Source organism: Urocampus carinirostris, chromosome 11, assembly GCF_059441175.1.
Source record: "Urocampus carinirostris isolate Australia breed hairy pipefish chromosome 11, RoL_Ucar_1.0, whole genome shotgun sequence".
Taxonomy (NCBI): Eukaryota; Metazoa; Chordata; class Actinopteri; order Syngnathiformes; family Syngnathidae; genus Urocampus; species Urocampus carinirostris.
In genome coordinates, this window is record NC_142359.1 from 34,045,831 (window position 1) to 34,073,554 (window position 27,724).

The 27,724-nt window shown below is 40.9% G+C and overlaps 3 protein-coding genes across 5 annotated transcripts in view; 1 reads left to right on the top strand and 2 right to left on the bottom strand.

Annotated features, from left to right (window-relative positions):
- The window catches only part of clcn3 (Cl-/H+ antiporter 3), a 32,197-nt gene extending 18,090 nt beyond the window's left edge, over positions 1–14,107 (bottom strand). For 2 of the 3 annotated variants that reach the window (XM_088348185.1, XM_088348184.1), the window contains exons 1-3: positions 13,935–14,107; positions 12,086–12,267; positions 2,735–2,895 (exon numbers count right to left, since the gene is read on the bottom strand). In XM_088348185.1, coding sequence (XP_088204311.1) covers positions 2,735–2,895; positions 12,086–12,248 — 324 coding nt within the window. In that variant the 5' untranslated portion in view covers positions 12,249–12,267; positions 13,935–14,107. Of the gene's footprint in view, positions 1–2,734; positions 2,896–9,080; positions 9,400–12,085; positions 12,268–13,934 lie in introns of those variants that run through there. The other variant, XM_088348186.1, reaches the window with a different exon arrangement.
- Positions 14,108–16,340: 2,233 nt separating this feature from the next.
- Positions 16,341–21,653, bottom strand: nit1 (nitrilase 1). The gene is made up of 6 exons (XM_088346801.1): positions 21,289–21,653; positions 20,046–20,291; positions 19,530–19,633; positions 19,328–19,464; positions 19,132–19,257; positions 16,341–18,126 (listed from the first exon to the last, which is right to left on the bottom strand). Exons 1-6 carry the CDS (start codon positions 21,369–21,371, stop codon positions 17,833–17,835), a joined length of 990 nt encoding a protein of 329 aa, XP_088202927.1. The 5' UTR covers positions 21,372–21,653; the 3' UTR covers positions 16,341–17,832.
- On the top strand, positions 20,712–27,665 carry pfdn2 (prefoldin subunit 2). The gene is made up of 4 exons (XM_088346802.1): positions 20,712–21,651; positions 22,857–22,945; positions 25,685–25,808; positions 27,182–27,665. The coding sequence occupies exons 1-4, from the start codon at positions 21,571–21,573 to the stop codon at positions 27,371–27,373; spliced, it is 486 nt and encodes a 161-aa protein (XP_088202928.1). The 5' UTR covers positions 20,712–21,570; the 3' UTR covers positions 27,374–27,665.
- The last annotated feature ends 59 nt before the right edge of the window (positions 27,666–27,724 follow it).

A 27,724-nucleotide genomic window follows, 5' to 3' on the forward strand; every position in this document is an offset into this window, starting at 1 on the left:
AATTGACCAAATCGTCCCTCGGTATGAATGAGCGAGCGAATTGTCTGTCTCTGTGTGTCCTGCTACTGGCTGGCAACCAGTTCAGGGTGTGTCCTGCCCACTGCCTGGAGATGGCTGGGATGGGCTCCAGCACCCCCGCGACCCTACTGAGGATAAGCGGTGCAGATAATGGATGTTCTAATTAAGATACTAGACCCATGTTTCTAGAAAATTAAGAATGTTCATGCTTTAAAAAAAATAATTGCTTTAACTAGCAGATGACCGATCATGTTGTTTACTTATATATGTATACAAGTATTTACTTACAGGTCTTTATGTGACCAAAACCGCCAACTCCAACCCTTAACACCCAGTCCCAAGGTGAGAAGCAGTTAGTACCATTTTTGTAACTATATGGCATGACTTGGCCAGGGGATTGAACGACTGACAAGATACTGTGATACCCTCATAAATGAGTGAGAATTTTATTTAATTTTGAGAAGGTCAACACTCTATTTTGAAAAGTCATGAAAACAATTCTCATTGTTTTATTCATTCATCTACATTAGGGGTCGGGAATCTTTTTGACCTAAAGAGCCATAATAGCAAAATATTTTAATATTTTTTTCATTTTAAAGCGAACCATACCGGATATTTTAAGGAAAAAAATCAGCAAAACCACCAAATCCGTTTTCCTGAATAATTGTAATTTTTTTAGCGCCTTTTATTTCACTGTATAACGTTTGATAAAATTTATGAAATAATAATAATGCCAGAGACTGTGTCCCTATCAACAAATATGCTACTTTAAACTTGTCCCCTACCACAGTTACTTAAGATCATCGTGGCTTATTTTGACCTTAATTTTTTTCATAAATAGTGGTTTTAAAACAAAGTGCAAGGAGAGTTCTTTAGTAAATATCTCACAAACTGCAAAAGAAAAGTTTATGGATGTATTTCCCTTCGGCGCAATGGGCGTGTGAGAGAGTAAAGCATGCTATTTTGCATAGCTCCGCCCACCCCTACCTCTCACACAATAAAATTGTTCTGTGCGCTTGGCTAGCGTTTGTGGGTGATTACAGTTTGAAGTGTGCGTTTTTATCATAAATTGTCTCATCAGTAAACATACTGTATTCAATGAGCTTCCATATAAAGGATTCTTTAGCGATGTACAGCCAAAACAGGGTCTGTTGTTGTGACACCTTGACTTGTTGTTGACTGTTAAACTGTGGGTAAAACTGTGTCCTTTATAAACTGGACCCAACTTCAGCAATGCATCGCTATATAGTCAGTAAGCTCACAAGATTTGGAACTCTTCGAAAACAATTGAACATCTAAGTGTTTTATCTCTGAGCCATCTGTACTAATGAAAAGAGTCATTGGCTCCCGACCCCTGATCTACACGGTCAAAAAATCAAAGACAATTTACAGTATTGTTGTAGGAACCTTGGTTAGGTATCTGTGTGCTTTATGGCGTGAGTCACTTCCACCCAAATCAGATCAGTCAATGGATTCAAGAAGAGTGGTTAAGACAGCCTTATTCCAACAAACGATCTCCTTTGTTTACAGGTTAGTCTCTTGTTTTAACACTTAACAATTTAAACCATAGGTATTGACATGTATGAAGCATTATTCCTGACCATTTGAATGTCGAGAAAGAGTGCTTTATTATGAGTTTTAAGAGGTTTGAAAGACCTTAATGGTTTTAAGTAACCAGTTCAGTTTCACCTCATTCCTATGTGTGTCTTTGAACAACAAATATTGTCATTTGTACTTTGAAACAGAGTGTGCCCTTTTATCAATATGTGAAGTTAAGAGTTGAAATAATGGATGTGTGTGACTTTTTGGATATTTTATTGAACACCTGTAATAGGATAAAAATGCAATATATGAACACATGCGGAACTTTACAAAGGCAAATACTTGTTTTTTTCATGCCTACTTTTTTTGGACATTTTAACTTATCAATGGAGAATGTTCTCTAACTTTTTTGAAAATAAAAAGAGATCAGAGAACGGATTCAAGAAGAGTGGGTCACAAAGCCTTATTCCCACACACAACCGCTTTATTTTACAGAAATCCAGTGAGTGAGAGATAGAAAACTTTTGAGTCAATATTGTTATAATAATAATAATAATAATAATTTCCTTGTATTGTCATTCTGTGTAACAATGTACACAGAACGAAATGTCGATTGCACCTGACCCGTTGTAGCGAGCCGATGCAGCCGCAGCCAACAGAGGGCGCCGCCGACCACTTTTTAAGTCTTAGGAATGACTCGGCCGGGGCGCGAACCCGAACCTCCCAGTCTCAAAGCGGGCGCCTTACCATCTAGGCTACTGAGCTGGTATGTGGTACCAAGTGAAGTCTCGGACTTGTAATAATACATCCCATTCTTAGGGCAGACACTTCACCCCAGGGCAATCAAGTTCTTCTAATTTTAAGATGATTTTTCTTTACAAGGAAAAACATTTCCTTAAAATATGCTAAATTGTGTGTCATCTACTAGAGAACATATTTATGTTTAATTAAGTAAGATTTTTTTCTTATTTGATATGAAAAACAAAAATAAATATCTTTAGGTAAGCAATATTTTCTGCCGGTGGGTAAGAACACACCCATCGCTATGTGCAAAAAAACAACTCCGTACCAACTGTAATATTTATAGTGGCAAACCAGAGTCAATATTTGTAAAGAGGGCGGCTAGCGACTCAAAAGTTGCAATTCTGTTAGTAACAGTCAAATGGGTTGTTACCTTCCGGTGGCGTTCACGGTCCTTGCATTTCTCGCGCACCCAGTCGATGGTGTGGAAGTCATCATAGGTACCCACGCCTGGAATGGGCTCCTCTAAGAAGTCCAGCAGGTGGGTAGAGCTGCTGGCCGCGCCGCCTCCATTTGACATGGCATAGTTGGAACCTACCAGACAGAGCAAATTGAAGGTTGGCAGCAGCCACTGAGCTTTGGTCCCCTGCTTGCCAGCAGCCAAGCAACATATTCGTCTTCCAGAGTCCTCATAAATAAAATATTAAAATTCGGGTTTGTTTTGTGCTAGGTCCCTCAAATCAAGTTAGTCGGGCTTGAGCTGGATCGGGCTTTAATACCGCGGGCCTAGATGGGGTCCAGCTGGATTTTTTTAGGCCTGATCTTACCTTTAAATCCAATTATTTTCCGAGATAATGCATTTTGAAAACTTGCATGTCTTGTTTTTGTCATCCTGAGCTTTGACGTAATCGGAGGATCACCGGCACCCAAACAAGCCAGTCGCCATATTGTTTTATGTGTTAGATTTTAAAGAGGTAACAAGTGTTTTAAGCAAAGCTTTGGTAGTTTTTTGGAGAATACCTAGGCATTGTGTTGCAGTCATGGTACAACTGACAGTGAGCAGACTGAAAAGTGGTTAACTGGCAAAATAACAGGCCTAACCAGAAACAGTCAATGAAAGGCGGCCGCAGCCTCGGCCGAAAAACACGAGCCAAAAAGTGCCAACCGGCAGCAAACAAAACAAAAAATCCCTCAGCATGCCCGATGCAACCGGACAAAATTATACCAACAGCAACACACGCGGCAAAAAACCCAAACAAAACGCCACAAGTGCCTACCTAAGAGGAGCCAAAGGCAAATACGGAACGCCTGCGGCAGGTAAATTTTCTCCCATGCAGCTTTTAAAGGTCGAAGCACACAAGTCTGACAAAACAGTGACAAGGCCCCAGCGACAGGGTATACAAAGTTCCAATTTCTGCAAGCAGACATAAGTGGCATGCAATCGTCATTCACTACAATCTGTCTGTTTCAGAGTTGTCTCACATTTTGTGTTAATGTGATTTGCCATGTGGCAGCACGGCAGCGCAGTGGTTAGCGGCACAGTTCTACGGTCATGGGATCAAACCTTGTTCTCCCCGTGCTTGCGTGGGTTTCCTCCCACATTCCAAAAACATGCAGGTCAGATTAATTGGCCGATCTAAATTGTCCATAGGTGTGAATAAGCGAGTGAGTTGTCTGTCTTTGTGTGCCCTGCGACTGGCTGGCAACCAGTTCAGGATGTCCCCTGCGACCCTACTGAGGATAAGCGGTGCAGATAATGGATTGGATTAGCCATTTTGAAAGTGTTACGTTCATTCAATGACGTCACAGCTCTTGAGGAAGCCAGATGGGTCAACTTTGAAGCAAAAATTGTCAAGTCCCCTGGCCCATGCAATATTTTGGGAATGTCTTTAAAGCTAACGCTCTAAAAGCTCTCATTTCGATTGTTGAAAAGAGTTCCAAGTTTGAAAGCAACCTCAGATGGTCGTACAACCTCATTTTCAATCACAAAAGGCAATCTATAGGTGGTTAGGGAAGCCCAAAATGTGATCACCACAGGCATAAGCAGATTCATTGCGTCAGTTTCCATCTATCTCCTAGATCAGGGGTTGGGAACCTTTTCGACACAAAAGAGCCATAAAGGCAATAATTGTATCCATCTACCCTGGTCATATCCCTCGAGAGGGGTGACCGACAGCAAGACAAACACATGCACAAAAACAAAGAAATGAAAAAAGGAAAAAGTAACAAAAAACACAAAAATTCGACCATGGCTAACCCAAATGCTAAGTTGGTCATGCTTACTTCCCTCCAGATGAAACGGGACACAGGAAACGGCCATGTCATTCGGGTCAGGGTGACACAACACACTCTTCTGTTCAACAGCAGGGCCCGACAGCCTTCACTGGTTTACCTCTGCCTCATCATACAGGTGACCTTCCCATCCCTTAGAATGCGTCCAAACATCCCATTATCCTTTCACAACCCCTCACCGTTCATTCCTATCACCAACAAGAACTCAAGCTTTCACTACATTTAGACCTCTTTCCCCCAGTGCACTCATAACACCATCCATCCACGTTAATCGCGGCCTTCCTGTTGGTCTCCTTCCATTTACTTCTGGTCTGTAGATCCTCTTCAACATTCGCTCCCCATCCATCCTTTCCATGTGTCCAAACCAACAGAGTACTCTCTCATCCACACGCTTGCTCAGTTCCACTACTACTCCAGTTCTGTCAATCACAATTTAATTTCTCAATCCATCCAATCTCGTCACTCCTAACATAATCCTCAAACACTTCATCTAAAAAACATTTAATTTCCTTCTCAAATCTGCTTTCAGGCTCAAAGTCTCTGCAGCTTAAAACACATGGCAAAAATTATTTTTAAAAAAATTAAGAGAGTCACACCATATATTTTAAGACAAAATTGAACAAAACCACCAAACATATCCAGACAAACGCTAACTCTTCAGCACATTTTATTTCACTGTGTGTCATTTGATGATTTGATCAAATCTATAAAATAATAAGAATGCCAGAGCCCGTGTCCATTATCAATATATATGTATATATAAATATATACTGGACTGTCTCAGAAAATTAGAATATTGTGATAAAGTTCTTTATTTTCTGTAATGCAATTAAAAAAACAAAAATGTCATACATTCTGGATTCATTACACATCAACTGAACTATTTCAAGCCTTTTATTATTTGAATATTGCTGATTTTGGCTTACAGCTGAAAAAAACTCAAAAATCCTATCTCAAAATATTAGAATACTTCCTCAGACCAAGTAAAAAAATAATTTTATAACAGCAAAACTAAATCAAACATTTGAAAATGTCCATTGATGCACTCAGTACTTGGTTGGGAATCCTTTTGCACGGATTACTGCATCAATCCGGCATGGCATGGAGGCAATCAGCCTGTGGCATTGCTGAGGTGTTATTGATGCCCAGGATGCTTCGATAGCGGCCTTCAGCTCATTTGCATTTGTAGGTCTGGTGTCTTTCATCTTCTTCTTAACTATACCCCACAAATTCTCAATGGGGTTGAGGTCAGGGGAATTAGCAGGCCAATCAAGGACAGTGATGCCATGGTCAGTGCACCAGTTACTGGTGGTTTTGGCACTGTGGGCAGGTGCCAGATCATGCTGGAAAATGAAATCCTCATCTCCATAGAGCTTTTCAGCAGATGGAAGCATGTAGTGCTCTAAAATCTCTTGGTACACAGTTGCATTTACTCTGGACTTGATGAAACACAGTGGACCAACACCAGCAGCTGACATGGCTCCCCAAACCATTGCTGACTGTGGGAACTTCACACTGGATTTCAAGCAACTTGGATTTTGCTCCTCTCCAGCCTTTCTCCAGACCTTGGCGCCTTGACTTCCAAATGAAATGCAAAACTTGCTTTCGTCTGAAAAGAGGACTTTGGACCACTCTGCAACTGTCCAGTGCTTCTTCTCCATAGCCCAAGTCAGACGCTTCTTCCGTTGTCTTGAGTTCAGAAGTGGCTTGACCATGGGAATACGGCTATTGTAGCCCATTTCCCGGACACGTCTGTGAACTGTGGCTTTTGATACCTGGACTCCAGCTTCAGCCCACTGTCTTTGAAGCTCCCCCAAATTCTGGAAGCGGCTCTTCTTCACAATTTTGTTAAGGCTGCGGTCATCTCTCTTGGTTGTGCAGCGTTTCCGGCCACATTTTTCCCTTCCAACAGACTTTTTGTGGATATGCTTTGAAACTGCACTCTGTGAACAGCCTGCTCTTTGAGAAATTTCTTTTTGTGTCTTACCCTCCTGATGGAGGGTATCAATGATGGTCCTCTGGACAGCAGACAGATCAGCAGTCTTCCCCATACTTGTGATTTAGTTTACTGAACCAAGCTGAGTGTTTTTAAGGCTCAGGAAACCCTCGCAAGGTGTTTCGAGTTAATTAGATGATTCAGGTGATTAGTTGAATAGCCTACTTGTATACTTTTTCATGATATTCTAATATTTTGAGATAGGATTTTTGAGTTTTCTTAAGCTGTAAGCCAAATTCAGCAATATTCAAATAATAAAAGGCTTGAAATAGTTCAGTTGATGTGTAATGAATCCAGAATGTATGACATTTTTGTTTTTTTAATTGCATTACAGAAAATAAAGAACTTTATCACAATATTCTAATTTTCTGAGACAGTCCAGTATGTATGTGCGTACACACACACACACAGCGCAGTGGTTAGCGCGTGTGCGGTACAGTTCTGGGGTCATGAGATCGAACCTCCTTTGTGGAGTTTGCATGTTCTCCACGTGTTTGCGTAGGTTTCCTCTGGGCACTCCGGTTTCCTCCCACATTCCAAAAACATGCATGTCAGGTAAATTGGTCGGCCCAAATTGTCCCTAGGTGTAAATAAGCGAGTGAGTTGTCTGTCTCTGTGTGCCCTGGGACTGGCTGGCAACCAGTTCAGGGTGTCCCCTGCCCACTGCCCGAGGATGGCTGGGATGGGCTCCAGCATCCCCGCGACCCTACTGAGGATAAGCGGTGCAGAAAATGGATGGATTTTATATATATATATATATATATATATATATATATATATATATATACAACCTAAATCTGGCTACTTTCCTCAGTTATTTAAGAGTGCTGGGCTCATTTTGACCACCATTTTGTCCCAAATAATGATTTCAAAACAAGGTGCAAGCAAACTTCTTTTGTAAACAAAATACTGCAAACTGCATTGAGCGAGAGACCGAAAGGAATGCTTCCACCCACCTCTCCCGTTCACCCAATCATTTTGCTCTCAGTGGTTTACTGGAAATTTGGGTGTTTTTTGAGTGTTTTCTGTGGGCTTTGATCAGAAAGAATCTCGACAGTGAACATACATAATTTAATGAAGTTCCATTTAAAAGGTTTCTTCGTGACCTACTGCCAAAATGTTGTATGTTAGTGTGACACCCTGACTGTAAACTGTAGTTAAAAACGTACCCTATATATCAGGGGTCGGGAACCTATGGCTCGCGAGCCATATATGGCTCTTTCTACGAGTATCTGTGGCTCAGAGACAGATTTGATTGCATGCAAAATTTCTCCATCTTGTCCAAAAGTTGATTCGTCTATCCTATTAAGTTACACGTAAAGCTAAACCGAAACTTACTGACAAATGATTACTTCGCAGTATATATATGGCACGTTTTTCACTACAATTTACAGTCAAGGTGTCACACAAAAAAATGGGGAAAAAAAAACTCGTTTTAGCTGTACAACGCTAAAGAATCCTTTATATAAAAGTTCACTATGTAATCTGTGTTCAGTGTTCAGATACCTTATGATGAATCCACAGAACTGTAAATGCGCCAAAACACCGGAAGAGAACTTAGTCATTTGATTGGGTGAGTGGGAGGGATGGGTGGAGCTATGCAAAAAGTACAAGCACCCCTTCCCATCTCTCGCCAAAGGTAAGCACATAAGGCTCCCTATTCTCAGAATGTTGTGACGTTTTTACAAAATAAATGCTTGCATCTGGTTTTGAAACCAATATGTATGATAAAAAAGGGTCAAAAGGAGTTTAACCGATCTTGAGTCATTGCAAGAAAGAGACATGTTTAAAGTGGTATGTTTGTTGATTTTGGGACAGGGTCTCTGGCATTATTCGCTTTTCATAATTTTTATCAAATCATCAAAAATAAATGTGCTGAAGACTAAGCTTTTGTCTGGGGCGCGGGTTTAGCAATTTAGTAAATTTGTCTCATAATATATGGTGTGGCTCTTTCCCAAAATAAAATTAATATTTTTTGCTTTTATGGCTCTTTGAGTCAAAAAGGTTCCCGACCCCTGCTATATATACTGGACTGAGCCTTACCTTGACTCATTGATGCTTTGGCTTCACATGTACCAAAACTGTGGTTTAACCATATAACTTTGGAATGCCCCAGAAAATTGTGTAATGGTCAAATTTGATCTCTGAGCCATGGGAGGTTGGTGGTTCGCGCCCCGGCCGAGTCATTCCTAAGACTTAAAAAGTGGTCGGCGGCGCCCTCTGTTGGCTGCGGCTGCATCGGCTCGCTACAACGGGTCAGGTGCAATCGACATTTCGTTCTGTGTACATTGTTACACAGAATGACAATACAAGGAAATTATTATTATTATTATTATTATATGTAATCATGAAAAAGCCATAGGTTCCCGACTCCTGTCCTTGATGGACGTGGACACCTCGGCATAGATGGCCACAGGCCGCGCTGAAATCGGCTCACAAGGCCTCAGACTTCATCTCATTATCTTTCTACGACGCAAGCTCGGCCTCCTACCTCGTCTGGGGATCTCCTGCAGGGGGATGGTGTCCCCTCCCCCGTCGTACGGCAGATAGGGGTCGGCACTCACATCCAACTCCTCTTCCTCCTCCATGTTTAGTGAGAGCACCCAGGCTAGGCTAGAATCCCGCTAGGCTAAGCTAAACTGCGCTGCGAACTGCTTTTGGCGCAAGTACGTGTATGGGCTGCTGCCATTTTGGCTGGTCGAGCGCTAGTGGGGCTGCAAGGCACTGACGTAGCCAGTGTGAGAGTGTGCGAGTGTAGTGTGCCGCCTTGCGCTAAGCCTCCCTTCTCACACCCTGCGTCCTTTCTCTCCACAGCAAGAGACGACTTCAAAGCTGATGACATCATCATTAAAACGAATACTTGTCAAAATCACAGGCAGAAATCTGAACAACCACCCCATGCAATACAACAACAGGGTGCACTTTCTAGACATTGAAAGTTCAAGAAAAGGAAAAGCACCTGCCACCTGAGGGTGTTTCCTCGCGCTATGTTTGGCTCACGTCATCAAACATTGAAGTATAAGCACATATCATGGACTCATAGCAAAATCGTGTCTGCAGCTGTGAACCACCTCCCTGCATTTTTGTACAGTGCATAAATCTGTTGCATGTTAAGATTGAAGGTCCAATACTTTTGGTCAATTAAAGCAGGAAGCAAAACAATTGTGCAGTGGCCAGTGTTTGCTTGGACAGACTTAACCTAGAACCAAATCAAGACCGCTTGCATTTGCACTGCTTATTTAAGTCTTGCTAAAGTTGAAGTGTCGTTTAGCACACACTAGCGTCTAAAACTTTAAATTTTGAAAACGCAGTGTATCCAGATTAATCAATAATTAATGCTGCTGTACAATGCGGTCATCACTCAATTGTTACAATTAGTCTTCATTTATTGAACTGCAGTTTTCATCCATCCATCCATTATCTTCACCGCTTATCCTCAGTAGGGTCGTCGAGGTGCTGGAGCCCATCCCAGCTATCTTAGGGCAGTGGGCAGGGGACATCCTGAACTGGTTGCCAGCCAGTCGCAGGGCACACGGAGACATGCAGCCCTTTGAGACTCTTTGTGATTAAGGGCTATACAAATAAAAATGACTTGACTTGACAACTCGCTCGCTCATTCACACCTAGGGACAATTTGGACCGGCCAATTAACCTGACATGCATGTTTTGGGAATGTGGGAGGAAACCGGAGTGCCCGGAGGAAACCCACGCAAGCATGGGGAGAACATGCAAACTCCACACAGGAGATTTGATCTCATGACCTCAGAACTATGCCGCACCCACGCTAACCACTGCGCCGCCGTGCTGCCCCCTGCAGTCTTCATCAAGCGCAAGTGTTCTTAAAATTTGTTGTAGGTGGTAGGAAGAGGTTTGGGTTGTTGCAATGGCATTTCAACCTAAAAGATTCTTAAATTCTTATATTTATAACTTAACACTCCAAAACAACGTAGAAAACAGCGTCAAACAAACCAAAGATTTTACGGTCTACATAACTTCCCAGAAGATTTTACGGGACAAGTTGTAATATCTGACAAAGAGAAGTTGCTGTATTGTGTCGTGTAACCGAAAATTAGTGCTAAAAAACACAAGATGTAATACAAACTACAGAGACTCAAAGTGACTAAATAAACCAATTTTTTTTCTCATTTTTGCCAAGTACTTTCGCGAGCTATTGTGTTTTTGGGTACCTGTAGCAGCATGATTTCAGATAATCATGTCAGTTCCCGCTAGGTAGGTGAGCCTAGTATAATGCAAACTAAACACAAATTTCTTGATCAACAAGTTTTTAAGAAGATGCAGGTGTATTTGATAGGTTGTGTATTTTGCTCATGATTCTTTTTTTTTTTTTTAATAAATTCAGTTTTTACCACTAGCAAGCGTTTAATAATAAACAATGTCCCTTTAATCAGACTAATCCAAGTTGTGGATCAAACCATCTTTGTTTTTTTTTGTGCCCCTTTTAAGTGCAGTTAATAATTTATCTTTCATGATTTTTTTTTTTTAAACAAGTTAACAAATACATCTTACAACCCCCCAAAAGGGTGGGTAATCACTCCTGCAGTGTGCGCCACAACCGCTTCCTTGAAAAACATAAAAAAATGTGGTTTGGTCACTCGGGCGGTGCACCAACTGTGCATTTCATTTGTTACGTCATATTTTTGGCGAGAAACAAAGCTTTTGGACAGCCGCCACTAAGGAAGTCTGCTAAAAATTTAGTGGGCAAGATGCTAGGATATGTCAAATAACCTGCAAGTCATCATTAAAAAAAACAGCAGCTGACGGCACCAGGAGTATTTTATTCAATGAACACAAGAACACCGAATTAAACATGAATGTATGAACGTACTGTTTTTGCCATCGCCAGAAGAAAAGCCACCGGTGGCCATCTTCTGCCGTCACTCGTCAAGGGCGGTGAGCGTATCGTAAATCTAAGATTTCTTCACACAGCATCCTTTACACATAATTTGGTTGCTTAGAATATATCTAGAAAGAGCTCCAAAAATGCAACTATCAGCCAGTTGATGCTTGATTGATAGACTCACACGCTGATGCAGCAATGTCAATGAGTACGCTTCTAGTCTAGTTAGCTCAAATAGATAAATAAATTGAATCCCAAATTCTACACATCCTATGTAATCTGAGATTTTCTCTCATATCTGCCAAACCAGCTGCAGACTTTTTGAAAGTGCCACCTGAATAAAGATGAATTCAGATGAATTTGTTCATAAAAACATAAAAGAAAGTGGTTGAGATGAGAGGAGGACCATTTCACCATGTCAAACAGTTTATTATTTGTCAGTCCTTCCAAAGCTTCTGCCCTGCTTGGTGGCATCTAACGGCAATTACTAACTTTTTAAATCACCGATTTTTGGATATTTGCTCCTCACTGCAAATACTGGAGTTTGCTGCATTCAATATAAGTCAAGTGAACTCATAGCGTGCCAATATAAATGTGAATGGCGTCCACACCAAAATTTCCAACCCGGTGCTTCCTACCTGGGGAGGACACCTCGCCGTCGAGCAGGTTGTCGTCATCAGTGTTGTGAAAATCCATGATGATGCCGGCTCCATCAAGCAACTCTTCGTCACTGCTGGCACTGGCAATGCTGTTGTAGCTGTTCCTGGAGTAGCCTCTGTGGTACAGCTGCTCAGACTCCATTTAGCAGATCGCCCATGCCCTGGATTGCAAAAAAGCGCAGTCACAACAAGTTCAAGATTTTGCACAGTATGCTCAGAAGCTCTTGCAAAACAGATCTGTTTAAAATTATTGAAACATCATTAATATGACTTTTCACAGTAGTTTGTTGGTCAGTTGAGTCATGGACCAACACCCGGAGCGACCGACTGATTAAGATGGGAAGCTTCATCGTTACAGTCTTAGACGTTTTTCACTATTTCAGTTATTATGATTTTTATTGTTAATGTTGACTATTTTATAACTGTTGGTGCCCATGCAACGTCCATTGCAGCTTGTTCATCCTGGAAGGGGGATTACCTCACGTGATACCACTTCCTAAGGTTTCTTGATTTGAATCATAGTCAAGACTAGTTATTTGTTTGTATAGCCCTTAATCACAACAAGGATAAAATGGCTATAAAGACTAGAGACCACCATTACACCATATCCTGATCTAAAACCTACATGAGGGAAATGAAAACTCAAAAACCTCAGCATGAGAAAATGGACTAAACTTGAGAAGGGGCCGCACAAGAGGTAATCCCCCTTCCAGAATGACCAGTTTGCAATGGATGTTGCAAAGGCATCAACGGACAATAGAAATAAATCATCAAAAGAAAATATAGGTAAAAACAGAATGTCCAGTTGTTGGCTTCCTGGAGTCAACATTATTCATAAGCTATTCAATACAAGTGTTTTAAGACAAGATTTTAGGTTGAGGTTGCAGATTGAGTCTCAAAGGGCAGAGCATTCCACAGCACCAGGCCAGAATGGAGAACGCTCTCAAAACTGTGGATTTCTTCTTGGCTCTTGGGATCACTAGTAGACCAGCATTATCCGCGCAAAGGCTCCAAGCAGGAACGTAGGCGAGTTTTTGGTTGCCCCCAGGGAGGTTTCAGATCAGGGGATCTTGTAATTGTGGCCTTTTAGACTCTCAGTGATTAAGTGCAAATAAAGGTGACTTGACATGAGAATCTACACTGTTCTCTAGGGAAAGCCCATCGATAAGATCACGAGATTGGCAACTTCCTGATGTCAGGTCAAATTCGCATGTTCAAAAGTTAAAACTAACCCACTGACTCAGAGCACTTCAGCACCAAATTTTAACACGTTATCTTATTCGTGTGCAATTATTATACAAATAAAAAATCTTTATGATGACCGTACCACATTCGAGTTACTCATTTATCACTCAAGATTGCCAATAAAGGAAAGCCATTCAAGAAAACTAATGTAACAATTGGGTACACAAGAGACTGAATTGGCAGATAAGAAGTTGAAAACCTCTGGCGATGATAAATGGGTGGGTTTAGTCGGGAATGCCAAACCAATGAATTTGGATAGGAATTATTCGCCGTTGGTCAAAAGTAGTTTTGAAAACTGCGACATCAATTTGAGTAATATTAAAACTACACAGTTTATCTGAAAGCCAAGAAAACAGTATTATTGTATCATGCACAGTCAGCATGACTAATTATCATCTAAAATCGGATCAAATTCAATCCAATGCGATTGGATCCAAATGTGAGTCAAAAAGGGTGAATTATACCTGTCAAATTGAGCACCTGTATGCGTCTGCACCGTTTGTGCTAGCGTGAGGCGTTTACGGACTTGTGCTAAAGCTAGCTCCAGTGTTAGCTCAAGCCAACTTAGGGGAATAAAACATACCTTGACAATGCCTCGATTGCAGCCCAGACGCAGCAGGTCATAGTTCCATTCACGTGAAATAGCTCGTTTACTAAACAAAACATTGACGCAGCAAGTTCCTCTTCATGGTTGCTGTCTTTTAGTCCAGTTTCTTTCGCTCACTCTGTCAGCGACAGGCACTTCCTGTTTCCGGGTGTAACGTCATCTCGCTCGGATTGACCGTACTGTGTTGTCTTGTTTGTTTGTTTGTTTGTTTTGAATGCTTTGGTGAACAAAACGCATACTTTTATACAAAAATGCATCCCAACGTTGCGTAACATTAGAACTGTACAACGAAACAAATACAAAGAAAAATAAATAAACATGCCAGGGGAGAAAACACAAGTTACATAAAAATACCAAAATGTTTACAAATATTATTAATTTGAAAGCTCTTTTTGTTAGAGGAAAGCTTGATTAAAAAATATTTTCTATTTCACATTGAAAAGATTTGTTCTGTCCGTGAATTTGCACTTATGGATGTAACATTTCGCTATATTGATAAGATTGACAACAAAAGTTTATTTTGGCTTCGATTTAAAGAGTCATACATCACAATATATTTACGAAATAATTCAACCCCGTAGTCCATTTTATCAGCAATAAAATTACAAATTTCAGACCAAAAATATTTTACCAAGGGTCTGTGCCAAAATATATGTTACAGTTTCAAGGTCATGAGACATTAATATATTTTTTGAAACTTTTGCAATATGCACTCTGGAGGGGTAGATCCAAACATTTTTTAAGGGAAATTTTCCCACTTTGTTTTTTGACAAATATAAATTGGGTAACAACCAGATTATTTTCCAGTCAAATATATAAACACATTTCTTCCAGGATGACATCTCATATGGAGCAGTCACTTTTTCCTTTTTAACAGTGATCTGATAAGACCTTTTATCGGATAACGATTGATTAAGTTACTTTTCCCAATCATAGTGCTATCCACAGTTGGACTACAATTTTGGGGGATCATTCACCAATCTGTTATCTAAATAGCATGCAGATACCAGGAGATTGCTCCAAAGACATTTGCAAAATCACCAAGTGAACCAAGGAACAATGTACTTTGCAATCAACTCTTTAGGTGACCGTTCCTGTTAAATGACTTGGAAACCATTATAATATTGTTGTCAAAACCCTATTAAACATAAGGAGGTTTCATGTTTAAATAAATGTCTTTATTGTACCATATACAGTACTTATGAGGAGAGAAATTGTGTTTGAAAATGAGAGACTGAAAAAAGAAGGCCTGGCGGTGGAAGGATGACATTTTTATCAGGATTTTATCAATACTGTAATTACATGCCAAGAATAATTGTATGCCACTCAGTTTGGACAAATCATGGAGATTGACCATATTGTTAGGCGCATGCTTTTTGAAATTGAACGTTTACTAGTGTTTACTCCAAACATTACATCTATTACTGTTATTACAATTGTTACTACTATTTTTATCATTATTAGCAAGTCTTGTCAACAACTTTGAGAGGGGTGTCAAACTCATTTTAGCCAGGGGCCACATGGTAGAAAAAAACGGACAAGCAAAATCATGGCAAAAAAGTGTTCCTTAGCTGTGGGTCTTCTAGGAGGCTCACAATCAAATTATGATTCAGGTGTGAAAGATTTGGTTTTAAGCAATTAATGTTTTTTTTCACCGCATTTTTTTTCCTCCACTAAGATTTGATATCTTGTACATTTATCAACTGTGCATTTGTTTAAAAAAAAGATATACAATTCCACTAACGTTTTTTTTTCCTCGAAGAAATTAATGCTGACTCCATCCATCCATCCATTATCTGCACCGCTTATCCTCAGTAAGGGCGCGGGGGTGCTGGAGCCCATCCCAGCCATCTACGGGCAGTGGGCAGGGGACACCCTGACACACAGGGACAGACAATTCGCTTGCTCATTCACACCTAGGGACACTCAACCTGACGTGCATGTTTTTTGGAATGTGGGAGGAAACCGGAGTGCCCGGAGGAAACCCACGCAAGCACGAGGAGAACATGCAAACTCCGCACAAGAAGGTTGGTAGCTGGATTTGAACCCATGACCTCGGAACTGTGCCGCACACGCGCTAACCACCGCGCCGCCGTGCTGCCCTAGTGCAGACTCGAAAGTGACAAAAATAGCGCACAGACATTATCGTAAACGATTGGTTTAATGGTTTAAAAATATTTCTGCTTTTTATTTTTGTGATGAAAATGTTAACCTGAATATGGGAAAATCGCTGATCAATTTACTATCTATTATAGAGAGGTGCTGAAGCTTTTTTGAATTACTGTAAAGACGCCCTGGTGCTATTTTTTTTTTCTATTTTATGTAATGGCTTAAACAGCGCGTCTTTGACCATTTTTTGAGGAAAAATAACATCAACATGGGTTTTCTCAATATTCTCCGTTTATTAATGGTAGTCAGTAAGTACAGTACAGTGGGTGCCTTGCGAATGACGAGTGGCTTTCGTGACATCGAGCGGACATATTTAAAACTGCATGTTTGTGTTTGATACTCAGTTTTCTCTTATGCTTCTCTCATTGTCCTATGCAGCCCAAAAATTGTGAGGGGGGGCCACACTGGGCCCGCGGGCCATAAGTTTGAGACGTGTGAAATATGAAATGAAACATCCACCGGGCCTGAAAAAGCGTGCAAACAGCTCAAATGACTCTTTTTCCAACCATACAGTTTTTATGACTATGTCAGACTGAAGTTTTTTTATTGAGACCGATGTGAATTTTCTTTGTCACTAAATTAACAAAAGAATTCCAACACAATGAACAGGTAGCAGAGCAGCAGTAGCCCAGGAGGTAAAGCACTCTTCTTGGGATGATGAAGTCGCAGGTTTGATTTTTGGCTCCTCCCTGTTATATGTCAAAGTGTCCTTGGGCAGGACACTGAAGCCCTAATACCCCTGATATGCAGGTAGTTGCATTGCATGGCTGACACTGCTATCAGGTGTGTGCGAATGGGTAAGTGTGAAGCAGATTGGAAAGCGCTTAGGGAGGTCTTCAGTGACTTGAAAAGCAAATGCAGACCGTTTGCATTTACATCACAATTTGTTCTCATAAAATGTATTCATTTGACATATTGACAGTCTAAACGTTGATGGAAAGATCTGGTCAGAACCTGTACTTTTACAGAGATGAAACATTTTGTTGTTTTGTAAATTCTTAGAAATGATTAATATTGCATTGATCTAGCTAAAAATATGACTTTTCCATAAGTAAATCGTATTTTTTATTTTTTTTACAAAACACAAGGTATATGAGAACTTTAGATTTTTTAGTCTGACAGAAGGATAAAGAAATATGTTGCTCCTCAACTCTTGTGCAACTGCTTTTGTTTTGAAACATTCCTTCCGTACCCGTATTCTGAAATTCCTTCCTACCCAATGCCCTACCAATGCCCAGTTCGCATGCCTCGTCACAACGCTGATAATGATTTGCCTGTAAATGTGCACATTTTCGTGCTTCCTGTATTATGCGCCTTTGAAAGCGATTATACATTCAGATGAAAGCTGTGAGTATTGTACTTCTGACTTTCATTTCATTTAGTCTTGTTTAACTCTTTCAGTGCTTCAAATTACTGTTTTGTGACATAGCTTTTAAACCTGGCCTGTTTATTTGTGGCAGCCTTTTAGCATAGTGGTTGTTGACTACCGTGATCACGTTTTGTATATATGCATGCCAACCTTCGTTTTATATCATGAGTAAAAGTTGTTTGCAAGTATTCTGAGTTTGAGTGTTGCTGGTTTTACTTGATTACAAAGGAAACAAATTTACTGTCAGGTCAACCTACAGTCGGATATCTCGACAGGGTAGGATGTTTCTGCAGAACACTGGCATTTACAGCTGTGCATTCTTGGCTGTAAGAGATGTCACGGTAGACTTTGTCCAGAGTCATGAACTTCTGTTTCTAGGGCGGTGTAAATTGCGGCATCTCTGCGATGATCCTGAAGTGGCATCTTCTGGCGAACATTGCGGATTTGGTCCAGGTTCACCTCCACCAGCACCATGTCCGCTCGGTCACTCCCACAGTCGGCCATGACCGCTCCCCAGGGGTCTACAGCTATGCTGTGACCGTAAGAGGAGCGCTTGGCGTGATGCCGACCGACCTGTGCCGCTGCCAGAACGTAACACTGATTCTCGATGGCTCGCGCTCGGAGCAGGACCTGTCGAAGAAGACCACGTTGCATTTTAATGGTTGCAGCTTGAGTCCAGTGAATGGAGTCTACTAACACTTGTCTACTGCACAATAGGTAGCTCACATCTTATAACACGACACAATTCTGAATGCCGGTCTAAAGGTCTGTTCATATATACCAGGAGTCGGGCTCACGAGCCAGGTATGGCTCTTTTCATGAGGCTGGCTGGGAGCTTGTCTCTGAGCCATGTTAATCTTCTCTGTGTCATTCAAATTGTGGTACAGTATATGAAAAACCGGGTCAGCAGAGTGTACACTTAGTTTGGTCCAGAATGAATAGGGCAGTGTCCCAACTACAGTATACGGTCATAGTATTACTCCAACAGACCTCATTTTGGCTGTAAGTCTTTTTGGAATCCGGTTTATGGAAGCTTATTAAACAATATATGTTCACTGTTAAGACACAGAGCAAACTGTAAACACCCCAAAAAAAATACCAGTAAAGCACCCAGAGCAATTTGATTGGGTAAGCAGTAGGGGTGTGCGGATCTCTGCACACATAGCGGACTCCCTTCTCTCACTCGCCCATCGCCCTTTGCACCGAAGGTAAATACATCTGTATCCGTCTCGTTTGCAGTTTTTTGTGACATTTTTACAAAAAAAACTGTTTGCACCTTATTTTAAAACAATTAATTACGACAAAAATGACAAGATAAATCTTAACAATCTTATGCAACTGCGGGGGAGACACATTTTAAGTGGTATACTGTATCACTTGATATGGGAGAGAGAGAGACACTGGTTTTATCAAATCATCAAACGTCACACAGTGAAATAAAATGTGCTGTAGAATAAGCCTTTGAATTTTGTCTTAAATGGATGTTGATGTTGTGGCTCTCTTACCCCCAAAAATAATAATAATAGTAATAATATTTTGCTATCATGGCTTTTTGAGACAAAAAGGTCCCCAACCCCTGGTATGGACAGAAAGCAAATGAGATGGGCCTCTTTATCAAGCATTTCCCCTTCCTACCTCCCAGTGAGCAGCTCCTGTCACTTCCGTGAAAGCCGATGGGAATGTCAGTATCTCAGCGCCGCTCTTCCGCAACGCCAGGGAAAATTCCGGGAATCTCAAATCGTAGCAGATTCCCAGTCCGAGCTGGTGAGAGAAGGCGAGCACCGTCCGTGACAAGGGTAAGTCAGTCCAGCACCAACACACATTGACGCACCTTTCCCACAGGCGTTTGGACTGGCATCACTGGCGAGGGTCCTTGGATGGTAAAGGCACTCTCACGGAATGACATGCCCTGCTCAGGTAGCTCCACGTCAAACAGGTGGCATTTCCTGTAGGTGGACACCAGCTGTCCTGCACGTACATGTACGCAACTGCGTAGGAAACTGCGTCCACATGCTTTTAGGGACAGGCACTACCTTCATTGTTGATGATGACGTGGCTGTTGTAAATGCGCTGTTCGGCCTCCCAGTTGCCTCCTCGCTCGTGGAAACCCCCGAGTGACAACCACATGTCTAACTGTCTGCAATGGGGACGGAATGGGAGAGAAATGTGATTCTGAGCTTCTCAAATGCGACCCCGCATTGTAGTTGCATCCTCTTTCAATCTTTCTTGTAATAATCTGTAAGCTATTTATTAACAAGTCGACATGAATTGTAATAAACTTAATTACAGAATTTGGCTGGAAAACAAGTACCGCCGCAAAGATGTCTATGAAAGCATGGCCAAGTGCAGACTAAGAGGAAGTATTGTGAATGTATGATCCAATAAAACTCATTAAAAGTAAAAAAGAAAACAATCAGTGACAGGAAATATCAAAAGGCTAATGGAAGGATGCAAAACTTGTTAAATTGGGACTGGTTGTTCAGCTCTTATCTGTTGCCTGTGCTTGAGTGAGCGGACATCCTCCAGCATCGATAATAAAGCCAACGTACCTGGCAATGGTGGTGTACTGTGCTATAGTGGGTCCTTCAAGAGTCTCTGATAGGGCCAGGGTCTCTTCCTGACAGGAGCCGATGTAGTCGAAGGCCTCAGGGAGGAAGGCCATGATGGCACCGCCACATTTAGCCTCTTCCAGTAATCGTTGGGCGGTGAAAAAGTTGGCCTTTTTATCAGCTGTCACGTTCAACTGACACAGGGCCGCCAGCGGATGGCAAGAGCTTGCCATCCTGATCTGGATCCTGCAAAGGCATCATGTCTTGGCATCATCCGGCACGCCGAAGACACTAGATACATGGCTAATATTTCATTTTTTGTAACATAAGGCCCACTACTGCCTTTTTGACTGACACTATAATAAAGTTCTTATACCAGAAATTGGACACACACATTGGAAAATATTTTCCAGCCAGTCTCATTAATGATAAAACCATAAATATGTACATGGACACATGTAAAGAGAAATTGTCAATGGACTGCAAAATGACCAAAATTACTTTGGGGAACATCCTGGGAAAAACGATATGCCGCTTTCATTTCTGAGCCAATCATATGTTTTCTTCAAAGTTGGTCATGTATCTTATCTTGTTGTATGGCAGAATGTTCAACATACCGCCAAACATTTTTTTAACCATTTTTTTCCTGCTTTTTCCTTTTTTTAATCCCTTTTTCTTGCTTTTGTTTGTTATTTTGGTTCTCCATTTTCTTATTTTGTTTTAGTTCCTAGCTTTTGACTTATTTTTTCTTCCTTTTTTAATATTTATGTCCTGCTTTTTTTGTTTTTCTCTCCCTAGCTTTTCATTTATTGTTTATTGCTTTATTGTTGTTCTTCTTTTGTCATTCTTATTTTCCGGTTTATCCTATTTGTATCTTTTTTAATGTAGTCTTTTTTGCCGTATTTCCCTCTTTAAAGTCTTTTTTTCCACGGTGTTACATAATAATTGGTACTATATGAATTAAAGCAACAAAAACTTTCTGAAGAGGGCTTGGGAGCTGAAAGAGTCGGCTGTTTTTAGTCAGCAGACCCCTAAAAAAAGACAATTACCATCACCACGACGGATGGATGGATGTAAATTTAAGGTTTAAGCAAATTTGTTGCTGTGCCTAGGTCAGTTGAAGGTGGCAACGTAAGATGGCTACCCACTGACTTCACTCGGGAAGAGGGATTGCGACCATCGATCACGAAAGCTAAACTTAATGTTTATTCTTTTAAAAAGTGGACATTGTCTGAAAAAATACCTGCTGTGTAACTTGGTTTTCCGAAGAGCGAGCAGGGCAACGGCACCAATCTCGATGGAGGACCTCAATTTGCAGAGCAACATTGGCTTCGAAAACTCCGATCATCCCCAATTCCCTACATGTTTAGGGTAAGCTGGAAGCTCCGAGAAGCCATTTTTCGTCAGTGCACTACTTCCTCGTTGACGTCGTTGGGGGCACAAGCATTCTTTTCATGCAGGCAATCTCGCGGGCAACACTTAGACTCCTGACAGGGGTCTTCTTCGGTAGCGAGTCAGATCCAAAATGGCAGCGAACGGTAGCAACGCCGCTTCCAAGTCTGCAAACAGTGGAGGGGGAAAACAGTCGGGCCCCTCCGCCGAACAGGTACCAACGAGACCGCTTTTGGTCTTTTTGCTTCCGGACATTACGTGTGGATCGACGAGGCGAAGGCTCCAAGCTAGCCGTAGCTATTGGTAGCGCCTCTTCTCTGTTGCTAGCGTTCACGCTGAATCGTTTCGTAAACGACACGGTCTCGTGTATCCATCACTTTGAATTTATTTGACTTGTGGACTTTAATCAGGGCCAGTTTAAACCTCCATGCGGCCCTCAGCAAAATTTGATTTTGGGGCGCCCTATTGATCTTTTGCAAGTGTGACTTAAACTCATTTCATGTTTTACTCTCGTCCTTACAAATACACTGGAAATGCTGATGTGAGACGTTTCGCTTATACTTAGATTGCAATCCACAGTTAATAAGGCCACCGAAGCAGACATCAGATTTGCAACAACAACAAAAGTTCTGGTATTAATGGCGTTGAGGGGTACAACATTTGTCTGTGTGCCCGGCAGTTATTAGGCCCTGGAGGAATAACAGTCAAACCTACTTGTATAGGGATATAATTCACAATTTTGTTGGTTTTTGATGGGTAGTTCATCTTTTCCTTCTGGTTAGAGCCAGGATCCACCTGGGACAAAAGTGTGAGGCAGCCACACTTGATTGATAGCTGTAATTTTTGACCCGTAAAAAATGATTGGTCAATTTAAAGCCTGACTTCAGATATAAGATCTTGGGTCCGGGCCCGAATTTCTGTCCGGTGTCAGGCACAAAATGTCAGTCATTAAGTCTGGATTCTCTCTCTCTCTCCCCGTTATTTATTTATTTGTGGAGGTTCTGCACAGTATGCACGCCATTCAGTGCACTTACTTTTACAAAAGTCATTATTTGGATGACTACTTTTTACTTCTATATGAGTAATAATATTCTGAAGTAACTGTACTTTTACTTAAAGTAACACACTTCGGCGCTGCACTTGATTTGAGGCACCGAGCCCGAAGTATACCCCAAAGCTTCACCTCGGCCCTGCACTTCGGCGCCCCATGTACTTCAGCCAAAGTGCAGCTTTGGGATTTACTTATGGCTCGATCCCTCAAATCAAGTTTATCGATCAAGCCTGGTTCGGGCTTTTGTAGTGCTGGGCCGGGTCGGGCTGCATTTTTTAGGCCCGATCTTACCTTTACCTGACTTGATCATAGGGACAAAATATTGTATCTGAAGTGGTGAGTGAATTGACCTTAGTGCTGTTTGACAGGTGGTGGCAACATTTCAACGCATGCGCCAGGAACAGCGCAGTATGGCCTCTAAAGTAGCTGAGTTGGAGATGGAATCAAATGAGCACAGGTAGGGCTCGCATGCTGCATTTCCCAACTAGAATTGTTTTTGTTGTCATTAATGACAATGTAGTGATCAATGTTGAATACCGATTTGTTTTAAGAGGAGGCCGATAACTGATATTTGAAGCCAATATTCATTTGCTGTAAAAGCTTGAAAATTAGCGTGAGAATTTTTTGATATTGTAAAAACAAAAAAAAGAATATTTGATATAAATTCAAATAAAACTTTAATAGCGCTTTGAAACCCTTTACATTTAGAATTTCAACAAAAAAACATGACTATTTTTTCACCTAAAACTAACAGTCTAAGGAATAAAACTAAGCTTAGCAGAAACTCGTATAAAGGTACATTAAAAACTTGATTAGCTCCCTGTTTGTTTGTTTTTACAATAAGTAAATTAAAAAAAAAAACGAATATAACGCATGAATTAAATTAAGCTAAAACAATAAGCAAAAAAGAAATAGAAATTTAAACAGAGCTTGCAAATTGAAAGTGTAAAGGAGGCAGAGGCTCGGCTGCATCTGACGCTAAACCACCCAGTTTTAAATATATTTAATCGGCCCATCGAATTAAAAAAAATGCAGATACCGATATCCGTCAAAATCCCAAATATCGGTGCCGATAATGGGTTCGCCTGATAATCGGTCGACCTGTAATGGAAACTGCCCTAAGTGCATCAGAACTGTAGTGCAATGACATGTGCAGCGACACATTTCCAAAATACTTTTAGAAATAAGATATGAATAGTACCATTTTTGTATACTTAGGCAATATATGTATTTTTTTCAGTCTTGCGCTCTTCTTTTGAGTAGTGATAGCCTTAGTGTAGAAACTGTCTCAGATTATTTGTGACACCCAACACTAAAACCGAAAAAAATTGACTGAAAATTGTTTCAAGCTGATAACGGGCCAAGGCTGACAACTTGCCCCCAAACCAAAAATCTTGATTTTTATCAGATGGTTATGATTTTAAAGTAAAACTATAATCCTAACCCAGCAAATATTTATGCTAACTTTTAAATACATAAGTCATCCAGTACAAGACAATACAATAACTGATTTCAATTTCAACATAAAAGTAACGATTTAACAAAACCGCTTTTAATTGTTTGCATTGGACGACATTTAACAGCTCCAAGCGAGCTGGAGCGCTCGTCTTTGGACCAAGAGGTCGCAGGATGGATTCCTGGCACCTCTTTGGGCAAGACACTTAAGCCTTAATGCCCCCAATAAGCGTGTGTGTGTAAGTAAACGGGCACGCGTGAAGTATATTGTAAAGTGCTTTGTGAGGTCTTCGGTGATGGGTTAAAGTGCAATAGAAATGCATTCCATTTAGAGCTTTTGGTTTAGAACATTTGGTGGATTTTTGTCGTTTGCCTGCCATTTTAACCGAAGTCATGATTAGTCAAAACAAAGTTTGGTAGATGTGCATAAGTTGCCCTAAGTACTGTAAAGAATGTCTTGACTTAGCAAAGCAAGTGTCGGGTGGAACTCACCTGGGTTAAGTGCAATATGAGATGGCTTCTGCCAGGAAAACACTGTTGAACCAGCAAACTCTTTTTAGGTCAAACTGAGAGACTAATCGTTAACTGACATTCGTGGTATGTTTGTAACGCTGAGTTAGTCAAAAATAAATCATTGCAATAAATATTGCACTAGACACCATGTTGACTGGGGTTTAACTGAGAAATAGTTGTTTTAAAATGGCCAAAACAATGATTCTGATGATTGTCTCCTTAAAAAATTCCTTAATAATACAAAGGACTGTCACCTGCCAATACAGAGATTCCTCTGTTTTCACGGGTAATAGGGACAAGAACCACCCAAAGTCAAAATTAGTAAATTAGCGACACATCTTCAGAAAAAACACCAAAAGGTCGAACTCACCTAGAGATTACATCATTACTGACTCGGAGTATACAATTGTAACAAAAAAAATGTACACATCTGCAAATAATAATACACAACACATAATTGCATGAATGAATGGTTTTATTGTTATTATATAAAAGTAAAACAAAGTAGAAGGGCTTCTCGTTTCAATGTTAGCATTTTGGAGAGGGGCCGGCTAGCATCGGGTCTCCTCGGATTGAACCAGTTCTCCGCGATTATTAAAATAAAGCTGACCTCATTGAAGCGGTTTCCCACGAATTGTAGCTCCTGGTCATCTGTTTCATGGCTAATGTACTTGGCGTTGGCAAGATACTGGGTCTGTAGCAGTGGCTTAGAAGAGGTTTTAGCCTATCCGTTAGCAGTAAGCCGGACGGGCAGCACCGCTCTTGCCTTTTTACCGAAGTCGCCCTAGACTCTTCTGGAACCCGTTAATAATCCACGTAGCACCCGCTGTTGATCACCAGTTTGTTGTGCTCTTCTTACTTTCCTCAGAGTCCAGTTTAATTTATGAATTCCTTTTTATTGTAGCAATCCGCTATGCTTCCCATTTTGTTTACTGATGCAGCATACACCAACCTATTTACAGTGACACAGTGATGGACCGTCACACCCACCCAACTGAGCGCTGTCTAACAGAACACAATGCATGATACATTGATATCAATGACAATAAAGACAAAATAAATTCAATTCAAAATCCGCAAAGGAGTGAACCAGCGATAACTGGAGCGCAAAATAGCGAGGGGTTTATGTACTAGAAATCTGAATGTATACATGTGTCCTCAAATAATGATTGTAGGCTCACTATAGCTCTTTCTACCTTGTTCTGTGGTTGTTGTGTGTCTTCTGAAGCCTCGTCATCGACACACTGAAGGATGTTGACCCGTCCCGCAAATGCTTCCGTCTGGTCGGTGGTGTGTTGGTTGAAAGGACTGTAAAAGAAGTTCTGCCGGCATTGCAAACCAACAAGGAACAGGTATCACAGCGGAGATGTTGGTACTTTTCTCCTTTGTTTTTTTTATCTACAAATTGGAACATTTACCAGACTTAGTCCGAACAGGACGTAGCGCTTATGAGGCCTTTTTTTGTTAAGAGAGTTGTTAGCCTATCTGTTAGCAGTAGGCCGGACCAGCAGGACCACTCTTGCGTTTTAATCGACGCTGCCCTAGTAGCTGTTGGAACCCCATGATAATCTACGGAGCACTGCTGCTGGTGATCACCATCTTGTTGTGCTCGTCTGACTTTCCTCAGTGTCGGTTTTTTGACGTATTTTAACTTGTTTAAGTGTTGCTATATTTATTTTGTATCTTGTTTTTCCTGGAAAAAAACAATAATACTTAAAATAAGCAAAAGTTGTCTGCCAATGAATTTTTTTTCTTTTAGTAAGAAAATAATTACACTCAATGAAATTATTTCTAAGAATTAATTTCAAGATTTGAAACATATTTCGCTCCCTAGTGGGCGCCAACCTAAGTGGAATGGCTAGATAGGACCCACCTGCACCTAATTTGTTTTCAAACTTGCAATTCCTTATTTTTTCAGATCTTTGTATTGATAGGTTGGTCACTTTTACTTCATTTGATTTATTTCGTAATTTCTAAAGTGGTTTCATCAAACAAAAAGTATTGTATTTCCCTGTGCAACCTCATGAGCATATAATCTAGATTTCTAGAGTATTATATCAACCCTGATTTGCGTGCGGGGGTGTTCTCGTATGTGATTTATAGGCTCCGAAACAACCAAACCGATTATCATGAAAATGTACACAGCAGTAGTTTACGCCTCTGGGAATGTCTTTAGTTGTATAACAACAAAATCCTTTAAACATTAGCTTTTGTTTTCAATCGGCTCTGGGGCTGCATGCAGTCATACTGCTCTTTGGCACTCCCAAGCGCAGGGGTGAGCAACCCAAAATGTTGAGTGATATTGGACGGAAAGAACAAATTTGTTTGGAGCTGCAAAAAAAATAAAAACCTTATATGAGCACTGTAATGAATGAAACACATCCTGCATGTAGCTTTATTAGCCTACTATCTTTATGACTCCGTTGGATGCAGCACATCCTGTGGAGGATGATGCACCACGTGATTAGTCTGTTGTAGGATACCACCTCAAATTGAACAACATTACAATATTAATGAATTACAATGTATGGACAAAATGCAGCAGCATCCTCTTCTCTTTCTTTTGATGCCAAATCAACGCAGCCGGGCCGAGCAACGAAACACAAATGTCAAACTATAAATAAGTAATCTTAAAGATCTGACTTCTCTCATGATACAATTTAAGCTTCAATTATATATATATATTTATATGGCACTTCATATTTATATATATTTTTTTTTTCAGATCTCCAAAATAATCGAGTCCCGCAACCGGATGATGCAGGAAAAGGGGCGCGAGCTCACAGAGTACAGAGAACGCTACAATATTCGCCTGGTGGGCGAGGGAGAAGGCGACGCGTCAAACCAGTCAGCGGCATCTTCCAAGGACAGCGAAGCAGGCGGCTCTAAAAGCGGGGCGGGGGTTTTAGTTTCATAGCTCACTTTTCTTTTGGGGCAGGGCTCGAAGGGGTCACCAGCATGCTGTAAACATGTTGAAGTTGCAACAAACGGAACATTGTGGAATTTGCCTCAAGTTTGTTTTTTTTGTTTTTTTACTGACAACTTCAAACATGGGCATTTTCCATTTAGTGTGGTTTTGATTGATGTTTATGGTGCGGCGCTTACGTCAGTCAGACAAGGAGGTTGGGGCAGTTGGCTGAAGAGATGAGGGCTTGTCCTTGTTCTCTCAAGTTGTAAGAATAAAATCATTTGACGTTTTGTGCCTATGCCATCAGTGTACTGCTCAATAACAATAGATCAACCCTAAATTTTGAAAGACAAATATTGG

Excerpts from the sequence above, each read along its gene's own strand:
- nit1 (XM_088346801.1), bottom strand. The coding sequence starts at position 21,371 with ATGTTGCTCTGCAAATTGAGGTCCTCCATCGAGATTGGTGCCGTTGCC. Across the intron at positions 19,465-19,529 it reads CGTCATCATCAACAATGAAG|GACAGCTGGTGTCCACCTAC; the intron begins GTAGTGCCTGTC and ends ATGTACGTGCAG. Across the intron at positions 18,127-19,131 it reads CAGGAGCTGCTCACTGGGAG|GTCCTGCTCCGAGCGCGAGC; the intron begins GTAGGAAGGGGA and ends CTTCTTCGACAG.
- pfdn2 (XM_088346802.1), top strand. The coding sequence starts at position 21,571 with ATGGCAGCGAACGGTAGCAACGCCGCTTCCAAGTCTGCAAACAGTGGA. Across the intron at positions 22,946-25,684 it reads ATGGAATCAAATGAGCACAG|CCTCGTCATCGACACACTGA; the intron begins GTAGGGCTCGCA and ends TGTCTTCTGAAG. Across the intron at positions 25,809-27,181 it reads TGCAAACCAACAAGGAACAG|ATCTCCAAAATAATCGAGTC; the intron begins GTATCACAGCGG and ends TTTTTTTTTCAG.